Source organism: Lathamus discolor, chromosome 4 (assembly GCF_037157495.1).
Source record: "Lathamus discolor isolate bLatDis1 chromosome 4, bLatDis1.hap1, whole genome shotgun sequence".
Classification (NCBI taxonomy): Eukaryota; Metazoa; Chordata; class Aves; order Psittaciformes; family Psittacidae; genus Lathamus; species Lathamus discolor.
This window is the reverse complement of record NC_088887.1, coordinates 61504942-61518605: the sequence shown is the minus strand read 5'-3', so window position 1 is coordinate 61518605 and position 13664 is coordinate 61504942. Positions and strand designations below refer to the sequence as shown.

At 49.5% G+C, this 13664-nt stretch overlaps 1 protein-coding gene across 8 annotated transcripts in view; it reads right to left on the bottom strand.

The window, feature by feature from the left end:
- The window catches only part of MAP4K4 (mitogen-activated protein kinase kinase kinase kinase 4), a 164959-nt gene extending 152357 nt beyond the window's left edge, over positions 1-12602 (bottom strand). For 6 of the 8 annotated variants that reach the window (XM_065677712.1, XM_065677713.1, XM_065677716.1 and 3 more), the window contains exons 1-2: positions 11650-12602; positions 11255-11320 (exon numbers count right to left, since the gene is read on the bottom strand). In XM_065677712.1, coding sequence (XP_065533784.1) covers positions 11255-11320; positions 11650-11706 — 123 coding nt within the window. In that variant the 5' untranslated portion in view covers positions 11707-12602. The remainder of the gene's footprint in view (positions 1-11254; positions 11321-11649) is intronic. The other 2 variants (XM_065677717.1, XM_065677718.1) reach the window with 1 other exon arrangement.
- Positions 12603-13664: the final 1062 nt, after the last annotated feature.

The window sequence follows — 13664 nt, the reverse complement described above, 5'->3', positions numbered from 1 at the left end:
ACCAATTTTAAAGGTATTAACGCTGCTGTTTAGTCATAGTAAAATATCCTAATACCCACCTCACCTCTATTAAAACCACCAATACAGTTCAATGCGAGCAACAGTTCAGGCCTTTCTGCAAAACCCATTTATAAACAGAAGCCTCACCAACTGCAAAACGGCACATAACAATTCCACCACAAACACAAGTAAGACAAGCAGGGGCACCATGAGGCTCGCTCAGCTGCCCAAGAACATTCAGTCCGTTCCTCTGAGCGGCTCTTGCAAGACCAGAAGGTCAACATGCAGCGTTCCCTCTCTTTGCCATGGGTAAGCGTGAAAGATGATCCCAGCTATCACTAAGGTAACAAAGGGATCTCTTCTCATCAAAGCACAGAACTTTGCATCCAGAGATTCGGACTGTGCCTCTGTCACATATTTCCTGGGCGGCTGGGAACAAATTACATCAGTTCCCCACTGCACTTCCCTCACACATCCTCACCCAAGGAGGGTGTAAAGAAAAGTGGATAACTGGAGTATCAGAGAACCACAAAAGAGCTCCACTCCCTTCTGTGTTTACATGGGAGATTACCACGCAACTGATAGTTCGGTTTAACAACTGGTGCAGAATATGAAACTTCAAGTACTTCAGGAATGTCCACCCTAGCTCCTGAAGGAACACACACATTATATTGCCTCAAAAAAGCCCCAAGTGTTAACTAGAGAAAAATTAGGGCCGGATTTACAGCAGGCTGAAATTTAAAAATAAGATCCCAACCAGACTGAATTTATTATCCGAGCTCACAGCTACAGAGAAGCAATACAATGACATGGCTGGGGAAAAATAAATAACAAAACCCCACACAGGTTTGCTGGGAAAGGATACGTTGTAGAGAAGCACACCTCTGAAATAAGCAGCTTGAACGTCAGATGCTTAATTATGACCCCTATCAAGATCATCAGGAGTTTAAAAGTATTTCTATAATTCTCTCCTGAAAAACGGTAACCTAGAATAAATGAATTCTCTGTAGATGTACAATTTATTTTAACAGGGAAGCCTCAGCCCTTACTGCAAAGAGCACAAGAGAGGAGACACAAGGCATTGACTTCTCACACTGATAGTTCTTCTCAACTGGATCCCTCAGCAGTTCTCCAGAAATAAACCCATCTATATTTAAGTTCCCAGCCTTCATATAAATGTGCAGAGATACTGAGGGAAAGCACATTCATCTTTTGGTAAATGCATGCAAAAGCCAGCCACTTATTTATGAGTCTTTGGGGTAAAGGGATGCTTCTCTTCCCAGTGATGGGCAAGAGGGGTTTCATACACTATGCACTTCTGCATATTCATGTATAGAGGCACCTTCACTCCTACTACATATCTCACAAAGGCAACAGACTGTAGGAGCTACTACATGCATGGTATGGGGGAAAGAAGGGGGGGTGTCAACCTGCCTACCTTCGACACCTAGAAGACATACAACTGAGACGTTCACCATAAGCTTCCATTAGAATTAAGGCTCAGGTAAAGAGCAACTGAACTCATCCTTAGGGCAGTTATCTCCAGAGGCCATTCCCCTGTCCTCTTTCTCTCCACCCAGCTCAGATTTAGACAGCAGAGGGGCAATAGGCCTATAGCAGACCCTATTTCAGCACCTTTCAAAAGTACCGTTCAAGCCCAGTGCACAGAAACAAGCTGTAAACTACTGACCACATGTTCTATCTGCAGCTCTCACTACAAAATGCAAAGAATACTTGTACCCAAGTTATAAACCCTTGCCGGTAAGGGGTGCATAAAGAAAATCAAAATGCTGATGGACCAAGCTGTAGTCCACTAACAAGTGCTACTGCAATAGTCATAATCATTCTTGCGGGAACTGGTGCACAAGTATTCCCTCTTGACAACACCCTTGCAAAATGGGTACAGCTGTGCTTCCTTTTAGCTATTCTATTGCATTTTCCTTGTGAAGCACAAAAATGAAGAAAAATGATGAACTGCAATAACGCTGGGAGGTCCTGGACTTTAAGACACATAAATCCAAATACACCATAGTATACTTTGCTGTAACACATTAAGGCCCATTGACATTAAGTTTTTATTTCCTGGGTTTGAAAACAAAACAACCCAATACCATTAGACAGCTTGAAGTGCAGGGGGCAAGTTTGGAGACAAGTTTATTTTGGTTTGAGCTTACTGTTTAAATTAGAATCATGAACTCTTGCTCACTGTCATCCCCTACAGCTACTTTCACAAAATCCTGGGAAGAAACCATTGAAACCTACCAGAGTTTAACTGAAATTGACTGTTGTGGTTTTAAGACTTAAAGTCACTTATAACTGTTGCAAAAGATCCCAAAGTGCATCAGCGTTGAGGTAAACCAGCAGGAGTGAACTATTGCCTTGGTAGTCCTCTGAGAGTTAGTAGAACTCAGATTTGGTGCAACTGAGTATTTCAAGCTGCTGCCATTCCTTCACCTTCCTGAGTAAAGTCCTCCCATTTCACCTCTGCCCCCTGATGAAGCTGCCAGGTACAGGAATCAGAGCCAACAAGTCCGCACCATGGGCTGGTACAACATAAAAAGACGGTAACTCAAACATTCAAACCTAAACCAGCCCAATTTTGAGAGCCCTAAAATGTCCAGTGAAGTGAAGGGGACTCCAGAAGCACACTGAAAGCCAAAGCCACATTTGGGGATAGTACATTACAGAGTGAGGAGCCAAAGACCAAGCAGACGGGTGTTATGCACGGACATGAAGACCAGCACTTACATGTGGAGAGTGGCACTAGAAGAAGGAAAGCCTTCAGAGGCAGGTGCAGAGCAGGGCAGCACCCATGCCTCCAAAGCTGCAAACGCAAGATTCCCAAAGGGACTGTAGAATGGTTTAGGTTGGAAGGGACCTTAAGGATCATCAACCATGGGCAGGGACACCTTTAACTAGACCAGATTCCTCAAAGCTCCGTCCAACCTGGATCTTTTAGGATGCCCCTGGCCAGGGTGGTGGAAAGAGCATTAGGCAAGTGGGCCGTCCCAGCAGCCCTGGAGCCAGGGAGATATCGGAGCACTGGAGGCACAGATGGGCAGAGCAAGAAGCTGACAAACAGCCACAATGCACCACCAACAGCCCCAGTAGCCATGCTGCTGACCCCAGCCCACAGCACACCTTCTCCAGGGGCAGTGCTGCCTTGCTCCAGGAAGTGTGTGCCTACAGCCCATGCAGCTCCTTCAGCCCCAGGTACCATGAGTCACTGTGATCCCTGCACACAGAGCAGGGATTATCAACATGCCGTGGGACAGCTCCAAAGGGAGGTGACGGAGACATACCAGATAAGCACTACAATACCAGTATAACTGCATCCACGTTAGGAGTTTTACCACATTAGCTGTTTTATTACTAGACAGGCTGATCAGGACCTGCTGGCACTTGCAGTGTCCTGTTTGTACAGCAGTAACGACAGGAACAGTGGCAGAGCAGCCCAGGGAGGTGCAGCTTTGGTGGGAAAGATGGATTTTGCCAGGAGTGCTGAACAATCTCCCCCAGAAGACACCAATTATTCCGGCACACGGTCACAACACCACTAGGTGGGCTGAGGCAGGTATCCTCAGCCTGGGCCATGCTGAAATCAGCACAAAAACCTGCGTCAATAAACATTCCCCTGGTCTGCATAAGCCCAAAGCCTGGTGGTTAGTGACCTGCCATGGGTAAAAGCTAACCTCTTTCATAACATATATGGGTTTTAATATGGAATTATATATGCTAATGTGGTTATTACTGACAGTTAAGCTGTCCCTCACTTTTTCTTGTATTAAGCACTCCCCTGACTCCGTACTACTTTTTGTTTCCCTCAACTATGAATAGTCCATCAAGTCACTCTTACTGTTTAAGCCAGCTTCTCCTTCTGCTCCCTCTTCTTTCCTCTGTAAATTCACCTTCAGCAGGCCGATTCTCTCCGAGCTGACCCACTATCTCTTCCTAACTCCACATTTTCCCAGAGTTGCTCCTTCACTTACGAGTATGATGCAAGATCAAGCAAGAGGAGGACATGGGAGAACCCCAGGGAGGTGACAACACCCTTCATGCCTGCTACAGGGTACTTGAACCAGGAGTTAGCTGCACCAATTTCCAAATGAAGTAGGCAAAAGCCTTCTCTATCCATACATCTATTTGTTCCCCATGTGCCTCAAAAGTATAAGTCCCCTGCAAGAGTGAGCGTCTGCAGCCCCCAGTCTCTGTGATTTCATTCTTCCTCAGGAGCAAACTAAAACCACCACCACTGAGGTCAAATTGCAGTTATTCATTACATTTGGAGCAGCAGATTTCACTCTGCTGCAGGACAGCAAAGCCCAGGAGAGCAAGGGACTGCTTTGCCTGCAGGACTATCGCGTCTCCTGTCTCTACTCGTTTCTCCTTCAGAAAGCTGCCCTGCCCTTTCTCTAACACTGAAATCAATACCGCAGAAGTTAGGACTGCTGAGCTCCTGGCCACCCAGGAGCAGACACAGCAAGCCTTGCTCAGAACAGGACAAGGGACTAGGAATGAGGGCTGCGTGGAGGCATCATGAACTTCCCAACAGCGTATTGACCACAGGGCAGCACTCCGCAGCTTGTAATCAGTGTTGCATTTTGTACCTCTGTGCAAGTGTTTCACACGGCATCCAAGGCAGAAAACACACTTTGGAAGTAATACAGAGATGTGACGTCAAGATCTCCATGTCCTCTACATTCAAAGCTACCTCAAAGTTCCCAAGAAGCATGCACAGTTGTGGGTTTTTTCCTCCCCCTTCCCATAGCAGCCTGATTTTGGAGCCAACAGCGTCTTCCCTTGAGCCTGTGCCGGCCTGAGAAACAATCAGGGACCCATAAAGCTACAAGCGTAAGGTATTCGATAACAAAACTCTTGTGCAAAGCTATGAGATCCCCTCCCAAATCCACCTCTCGTTCAAGCAAGCCAAATTCTTTCCACCACTTTCTTTGGACTGGGACCTAAAATAACGCCGCAGATAAGGATCTGACTGTAACTTTTGACTACAGTCAAGCTCGCATTGTGCAAGTCAATGCTATTGAGCTTAAATATGAACGTCATCGAAAGGCAGGGAGAAACACTTCTGCTGGAGCCAGTGTACAGTCAGAAATGTAAAATGGGAAAAACAAAAATACCACTTTCCTCCAAGGAAAACAGACCTCAAGAAGGGAGGTACATAACCTACTCGGCTGAAATCACTCCTGCAACAGAAAGCACCACTTGAAAAGAGGATGACTAGAACATAATGTGTATACAAAAACACACGCTAGGCCACATGAGAAAAGTCAGCTGGCATTCTAGTTCAAAAACTTGTACTAAAAAATGTATACGCTGAAGGCAGTGAAATGCAAAGGGTGAACACCTCTTGTAAGGCTGGATTCCCTTTGGGGACGTTCCTCTGTATCATCCCCTAGGGTGGGAGGCGCAGACCTGCCATCATCACAGACGCCAAAAAAAGCACTTCTGCATGCTGCCGGTGATGCTCTGGTACCTGGAAGTTGACATGTCACCAAAATTTCCAGGAGAGAGCAAAACTAAAGCAAGGCACGGAAGGTGCCTTGAACATTCGGTTCTTCCTACCCTCCTTTCTTCAGTACCCCTAAACTAAAAACAATCCCTACCCTCAGCCTTCACAGACAAAGCTCACCTCTCCATGCCCAGAGCGAGGTGCAGAGAGCTTTATGGCTAAAACCATCCACCTTTGCAAGCCTGGGGAAATGACCCCTACCATTGCCAACAGGGAGTGAGCACGCACACATAAAAAGCAAGGAGAGAGTACAAGACTACTTCAACTGAAACTTCATCCTCTTCAATAGAAAAGATCTCCCTACAGAAAGCTGAGAACATTTCCTAGGAGTCAGCATACGGCTGTGTTCTGTCACATCCACCACCCCAAATCCCTGCACACAGCCAGGTCCCAGAGTGCCTCTTACGATTACTCCAGGAATAAGAAGTCCCTGCCCAGGAGTCTGCAATTCGATTTAAGACAAGATACAAAAGAAACGACGCTTTGACAAACAGACAGATGGACTGGGGGAGGAAGAACAAGAGGGACACACGGTCACCCACAACTAGCAGGTTGCTTTCTTTTTTTCTTTTTCAATAAAAATCAGTAATCCCCACTGGCCACCTGCCTGGCTTTTGTAGATTTAATTAAGAACGATTTGGGTGATAGAGAACTGCTCAAAAGTTCAGCCAATCTGGGGGAAAACAGGGGCACAAACGCCTAGCTGCAGGACCCAGAGAAATGCCAGTATTCTCCAGCTGCTGCCTGGTCCTTCCTAGTTTCTCCAACAGCAAACTGCCATTGCAATACAACCCACGAAAAGTCTGAGGAGGAAGGCAAGAAGGGCAGCTCATACTTAAAAGAGCTGGTCTGAACCAGTTCCTGGAAGCCAGTGACCTCACTGATCCTCAGCACAGTTTGTCTTTATAGCGATAAGACTGGAATTGTATTCGTGTTAACAAAATCATTTGAATCCACAATGATGTCCCTTTAGCAGTGAAAGAAGGAAAAGGGGGGGAGGGCTAAAAAATAAATTCAACCGAGTTAGTAGAGAATACCAAGCACTGTCCTCTTTTCCTACCCCCCAACACAGTCACCTTCTAAGATAGAAAGTCCATTAAGACAAAAATAGAGTATCCTTAGCGTGGGAAAACATTTATCCAAGTTTTAATTTCTTTTCAAATCAGCATTTAAACGATCGCATCTTACATCATTTCCTTTTAGGAGCCAGCAGTTAGACAATACACATCATTTACATGCAGTTTTGGAAGGCTGCAACATAAATCAACAAAAGAAGCCTTCACTATGAATTAACTATTACAAGGCTCTTCCAAAGCCACACCAGCCTGCGCTGAGGGCAATTAGGAATATCATCCCTAATTCTCCTCTTCCTGGTACACTCCTGTGATGCCTCCGAACTCACACAAAACCAGCCTTCCCCCCAGTCATCGCTGCTACAAGAGAATTAGGATGTCTATCTGCAAGATGTAACAGCACACTCACAACAGCTATTTCAACGTGTTAACTGTCTTTAAAAACACATACACACACCCCGAAATAAATGAAGTGACTGAGCAGCCTCACACAGTTCAGTCTCAATAACAGAATTAATATTTGTGCCTCCACGAACAATCAGATGATAGAGATTTTAATATGTGCAAACTATTAACCAATCCCTTTAGCTCACAGGTCATTTCTGCATTTAGGTAAAAACAGGAGGGAAGCAAACACCCAGACTGAATCTTATCTCGAGGCAAATTTCAGGAGTGTTTTCATTTTCTGCAAGCCAAACTTCAAACGAAGCTTACTGCTGGATGTGAAAAACTAAAACCTGACCACAGCAATGCTAAAAATGCCCCTCCATGGTTTGCAAAAGATCAGATAAAAAGTCCTGAAGGCAGCTGATCATTCGGTAAGCTGGCTACAAGTTCCAGCTACACCGAAGAGCTCAGGTGAAGCAGGAGAGAGCTCAGGAGGGACAGGGACAGAGGCACAGCCACCCCACAGGACTGCAGCATGCACACAAAAGCACAGTTACAGACTATCACCGTTTGTCTGCTGAATTCTGTGTGCTGGCATCATCCCCTGCTTGCACCTCACTGCTTAAAGGTGGCACATCACTACTCTGCTGGTTAAACAGGGCTCAGGGGCTCCGGCCCCAGGCAGATGAGCTCCAATGCCAGCTCTGCCGGCTGCAGGGAGGCAGGCAGGGACAAGCCCGCACACGCCTCTCGCTCCCATCAGCTGATACCAACCTGTTGCAGGGCAATTTCTCCTCTCCAAACTCCAGCAGAGGCGTGGGGATCCTTAAAAGTGTTCAAGGACTCAGGGAGTCCCGCAGCCGGTGTTTTCGGAGGGAACTCTGCTCTGCAATGCTTAACCCTTTGCTTTCTAACTTAGAAGTGATGCAATTTGCAGAAGCTTCCTTCTTTCTTCTGTGCCATTATTCCCAGATTTTGAACTGACTACAAAAGGGCAAACAACTTCCAGGATGGCTTTTCATTCCCCAGGATTTTGGATGAGCTCTACTTTGCCCTAAGATGAATAAAACACTCCTGCCACAGCCCCTTTCCCTGCACAAAGGCTTCCCCAGAACAGCCCATGTCTTTTGGGCACCCAGGCCTGGGGAACTCAGGCTTCCCTCTTTCACTGCTGTGCAACAAGCTCCTCTTGAAACACAAGGCTCCTTCACATAGGAGGGGTGTAAGCCAGGTTATGAGGATGAAAATAACATAACCTCTATAGACTTCCAAGCACAGCAGCTGAAAACTTAGCATTTTTAAAACCTCACCACCAAGGTCCCAGGCCTACAGTACACTCCACATAAGCCAACCCATTTAATGGCATAAAATCCCAGGATTCACACTGCCCCATGTAACTCCACTTGCATTTAGATGCCAACCAAACAAGGCCTGCCCTTGTATTTCATGTTCCAATATACATCAATACACCTATATATAGCTAAATACATAGCTATGGTAGAACTATGTATAGAAATATCTTTAGCTTGGCAGAGCTGAGCTATTTCCAGCAAGCCCAGCTGAGGCAAAGCGGAGAACAGGACTATTTTCTGCTTTTCAACAGGTCGGTGCAGTGCCCTTCCCACCCGGGGCCGGAAAGCAGACTCCCCAGCATGGCACACGACCTTCGGTATCATCGCCGGGGTGCGTGAGCCAGACAAAGAGATAACGTCATGCCCTCTCCCGCTCCCTCCGTCCTCCCGCAGTGGCAGGTAGCCAGCCAATCCCGCTCCCGGGTGACATCATCGCCGATGCCGATACACCAGCGTGGAAGTACATCAAACTAACACTGCCCCGCACATCTGGGGGCACGCACACCTCCACAGACAACCTACCTATCCCTTCTCCGCCCCGTCAGTCCCTTGGGATGACAGCCTGCTGGAAAGGGAAATAAGACCATCTGGGAAGAAGGATTCCGAGGAGAGGTTGCTGGGTAGCAGGAAAGCGGAAGGCAACAAGCAAACACAGCGTAACCACGTTTTTCCCTCGGTTATGCAGTTCCTCCCAAAGCCTTCACCACATACACACACGGTTTCATCTCTGGGTGTCCCTGGAGCATTTTTCCTAACAAAAGAGTGGCTGAGAAAAGCGAACTCCTACTGCACTGATCTAAGGGGCTTTTATATAACTGCATTATTTTAAGAAGAAAGCCCAGGTTTAATCGCAACAAGGAAGTTTGTTGTTTTGGTGTTTTTTGTTTACATACAACCCTGTTAGGTGTCCACGTGTCAAGACTCTGTATACAAAGGTAGACAAATGCCTAAGAAGCAGCAGTGCCAATTCAAACTTACACAGCTGACAATCCATTACTGTCCAACAGGCTCCATAGCAAAGCAGTATTTACCTACTTCTTTCATCCCTGGCACTCAAAGCACCATGCCCTCAGTCACCAGGCAAGAGGAAACCATGAAGTAGGGCAGGGGAAACCTCATCAGACACACACTTAAACTAACGCCCTGACAGAAACCGCCTCCTGCTCCCCCTGTTATCAGAGCGACACGGATGCCCCTCAGACCTTAGGTGTCATTCACTCTTCCAAGTCAATAAATGCATACGCTGAGTTTCATTTCTAACGCTGACTATTCCAGAAGGGTTCTAGCATACCCAAGGAAAATGAAATCTAAGATTTCTATTGTCAAGGCTGTTAAACCACCCAGGACTTCGCTCATTAAGTCGAAGTATTAACAAGTAAGCTAAGAAACAAAGCACCAAATTGCAATAATTAACAGGAGAGTTTCAAGTCACACATTCACACCCTACTTTTTTTTTTCTTTATGTAATAAGGGTTTAGGTGATGCAAGCTCTGGGAGCAGGAGGACTACAGAAAATACACAAACGGTGCCATTTAATTTGTCAGAAATTAAATGCTAGGGGGAAAAAAATGAATGGTCAGGTTTGAGCAACCTGGTCTAGTGGAAGGTGTCCCTGCCTGTGGTGGGGGAGTTGGAACTAGATGAGCTTTAAGGTCCCTTCCAACCCAAACCATTCTGTGATTCTATGAAGTGCAGCTTCTCACTCATCTCCCCCTTCCTCTCTGGCCTTGCGAGCCACATCCCTTTCCCCAGCCTTCTGCCAACAGCAGCAGCCTGGTTATTCCACCTCCAGTCTTCACATGCAACTCGCGCAGCGCAGGCAGACTACCTCTCCATCAGTGCTAAGGCTGAGGTTCACGCCCTCAAAACAAACTGACATGTGTTTTGTTTGCCGAAGAGGCACCAAAGTGCTTTATTTAGTTACTGGAGCTGCAAGCGGCAGTATCTCCCCATCAGGGAAACTCACCAATTATTCTGCTTTGTTTACAAGCAAAAGAATAAATAAATATAATAGAAAATGAAATAAAACCGAAGCAGAAAGGCACGATCGGTCACCTCCAGTTACCTCTCCTTCCCCCTGCAAATGTGCCTTTCGTTTCTACACAGCTTAAGGCAGGAGCCTTCAGCCTTTCGCCAAGTATTAGGACTGTGTGAATAATTAGTCATCCTGGTAGCCAGCACTCACTGCAAAGTCATGGTATCTCAAGATTTGTTTGTTCCACTGACTGCACACTGGAGGGGAAGAAAAAAAAAGGCAGGCTCTTTTCACACCCATATGGGCACCCTCCAATTTCTATTTTTTAAAGCCATACACTTGTCAAACAGGTTATTCTGGGAATTCTGATTTCCACAAAATAAGCTTCCCTGCTTCAATTGCTTATCATTGTCACCCTGACCCCTCAAAACCATGCAGGGTCGGACGTGGCACCGCTCACTCCTGACTCCACAGCTTCAGCACTCTGAAGGTTCTCCAATAAGGAAAGCGGGTGACAATCTTAATGAAGGCCAATGCCTTTGTCTAAAGTCACCGCTGTAGCAGCAACTTCTATGGGGACTTCCAGCAGCAATTTTAAATAAGCCCATGGACCTATTTGTACAGCCACGACACACTCCGACAGTGTCCACCCCGTTCGGTTATTTCTTCGGGGAGAAGGGAGAGGGAATAAGGACAATAAAGGACTATTTCACCATTTCAGGATGTGCGCTCGGCAGAGTAATTCCTGCCCCGCTATAAACGCTGAAGCCGAGAGGCTGCCAAACTTGTCACGGGCAGTAACAATAACAAGGACAACATTTTTATCACCCCCAACCACAGCGGGCGGCTCGCCTTCCGCCGAGCGCTCAGCCCGGCACAGCCACCGGGTTCCCTGTCGACAAACGGCAATAATAAAAGGAGAAGAAACGCTGCCACAAACCTTGTAGACTTGCCCGTACGTGCCATTGCCAACCACTTCCACCAGCTCAAAAATCCCAGCGGGGTCCTGGGGGGCAGAAGGGGCAGAGAGGGGTGGGGGTGAGGGGGGGAGAAGAGAAGCGGGGTTACACTTTGTCAGGCGATGGCTGCTGGCGGCGTGCAGCTGTTGCGCCCTGTTTTTCCACGCACATGCCAATACATGCAAACAAAGGAAAAGCAGCCCAGGGCCGCGCTCCCCCCGCGGGGCTCCCCGCACGCCGCCGCCGGCCCCCCGCGCCCCGACACCGGACCCGCACCCAGCCCCGGACCCGGCCGCTCCCACCACCGCCACCGCCGGCCCGGCAGCCCCGGCCAGGGGAGCGCCGGCCCCGGGGGGATCCCCACCCCTGCACTCACCCGCAGGGAGGAAAGGTCGATATCCACCAGACTTTTTGCAGGAGAATCGTTCGCCATTTTCCCGTCTCTTCCTTTATATACGTATTTTTTTCCTTCTTATTTTTTTCCTCTCTGTTAAATAATAGCGAGGCCGCCGCTCCCCCCTCCCAGGAGCAGCTGTGAATTGCGCGGAGCTCCTCTCCTCCCTTTCCGCCCTTCCCTTCTTCACTCCAGCCCCGCCGGGTTGAAACTCTTCAGCATTGGGAGGGGTTGGCGGGGGGGATGATGGATAGATAGATGGATGGTGGGAGGAGGAGGAGGGGGGAGAGGGAGGTGAAGGAAGGGAAGCAGGGAGGAAGGAAGGAGAGGGGGTGCTGCGGTCCGCCTGTCTCCCCGCGGTGCACTGCGGGGCTGGGTCCCTCCGAGGCGGGCGGCGATGCCCGGGCCGGTCGCTCGCTCTCTCGGTGTGTCGCTCGGTGGGTGCCCGGCGGCAGCGGGCTCACACCATGTCGCGGCGGCGGCGGCAGGAGCGGCGCCGGGGCCGGCAGCCTCTGGTAGCTTCACGGTGCACCCTTTGCCCGGGCATGGCACGGCTCGGCTCGGCCCGGCCGGGGCGGCGGCGCTCACGCCGGGAGCCGGCAGCCGCGGCCCCGCTCTTGCATGGGGGGGGTTGGGGAGAGCTCACGCCCCGCGTCGCGGCGGAGCCCCCGCCGCCTCCGAGCCCTTCCCACGGCCCTGCCCTCGCATGAAACGGCGCCGGGCACCGACGGGCAGCGGGTGCGCGTCCCGGCGGCGGCGGGGCACGGGCGAGCGGCTGGAGCGGGGTGCTGCGAGCCAGACAAAGATAGCCGGGGAGGAGGAGGAGGAGAGGGAGGGAGGAGGAAGAGGAGGAGGAGGAGAAAAGGGATACAAAATATACTGCGAGCGGGGAGGGAGGGAGAGAAAGAAAACAGCTCCCCCTTCCCTTCTCCAACAGGAAAAACCGGCGGAAACGCGCCCGCACCAAAGCACTGCTGGGTAAACTCGCGCGGAGAGAAAGAGAGAAGGAGGACGGGGAGGGGAGCGGCCGTGGCAGCGCCGCGCCTGCCAGCGCCGCTGTCCGCAGTCCAACAATAGCCCCGGTGGGGGGGTGTGGCGGAGCCCACGCGTGTCCGCGGCATGGCCGTGGGGCGAGGCGGCAGAACGGGGAGGGACGGGCTCAGCCGGGGCGGCTGCTGTGGGCCCCCCAGCCTGCCGCTGCCCCGAGGCCTGGGCAAGGAAGAAGGCCGTGTGCCAGCCGGTCCCCTGCGTTCTTGGAGGGGGACAGCAGGGTCAGTGTTAGGCTGTCGCGACAGGCATTGCCCGTGGGGTGGGGCGTGGGGGTGTTTTCCATTCCCACCTCCTCCTCCCCACACACACAGTATCTCTCATTTTGTGCCCCCCACCTCGAGACCCTAGGCCTACAGGAAAAAAGTTCCTGCCCCATCAAGAGATGTTTGCAGACACACAAGCAAGCCCTAGCTTCCAGAAGCAGGTCCAGCCCTGCTAAGATGGTGCTGTGATTTTGACACACCATTTACCAGAGGTGGGATATCCCCATGGCTTTGCCACGCCAACACCAAGGAAGTGGATGAGCTAGATTTGGCGCAGGCAGGATTTGGTTGGCTGGCATGGTTTAGTGTGAGGTGGCCTTGCCCATGGCAGGGGGGTTGGAACTAGATGATTTTAGGGTCCTTTCCAACCCTAACTATTCTATGATTTACTGGCAGCCAGAATTGTCTTAGGCCCCATTCGCACCCAAAACCATCCTCCACCAGCATCTGAATCATGGAAAAGTCTCATTAACCACTCTGAAGCTAGTCACATCAGGCAGTTGCACACAGGTGTAAACCTTGGCAGGATTTGTCTCTCATTGAAGTTCTTTATCACACCGATATGGCGAAAGTGTTACCTGCTTGCAAGAGGTCGAGTTACGTTTCCTGTGGGAACCAAGGTTTTCCTGTCTCTTCTGCTTTAACCACAAACTTACATATACATAGCTATAAGTATCACAGAAA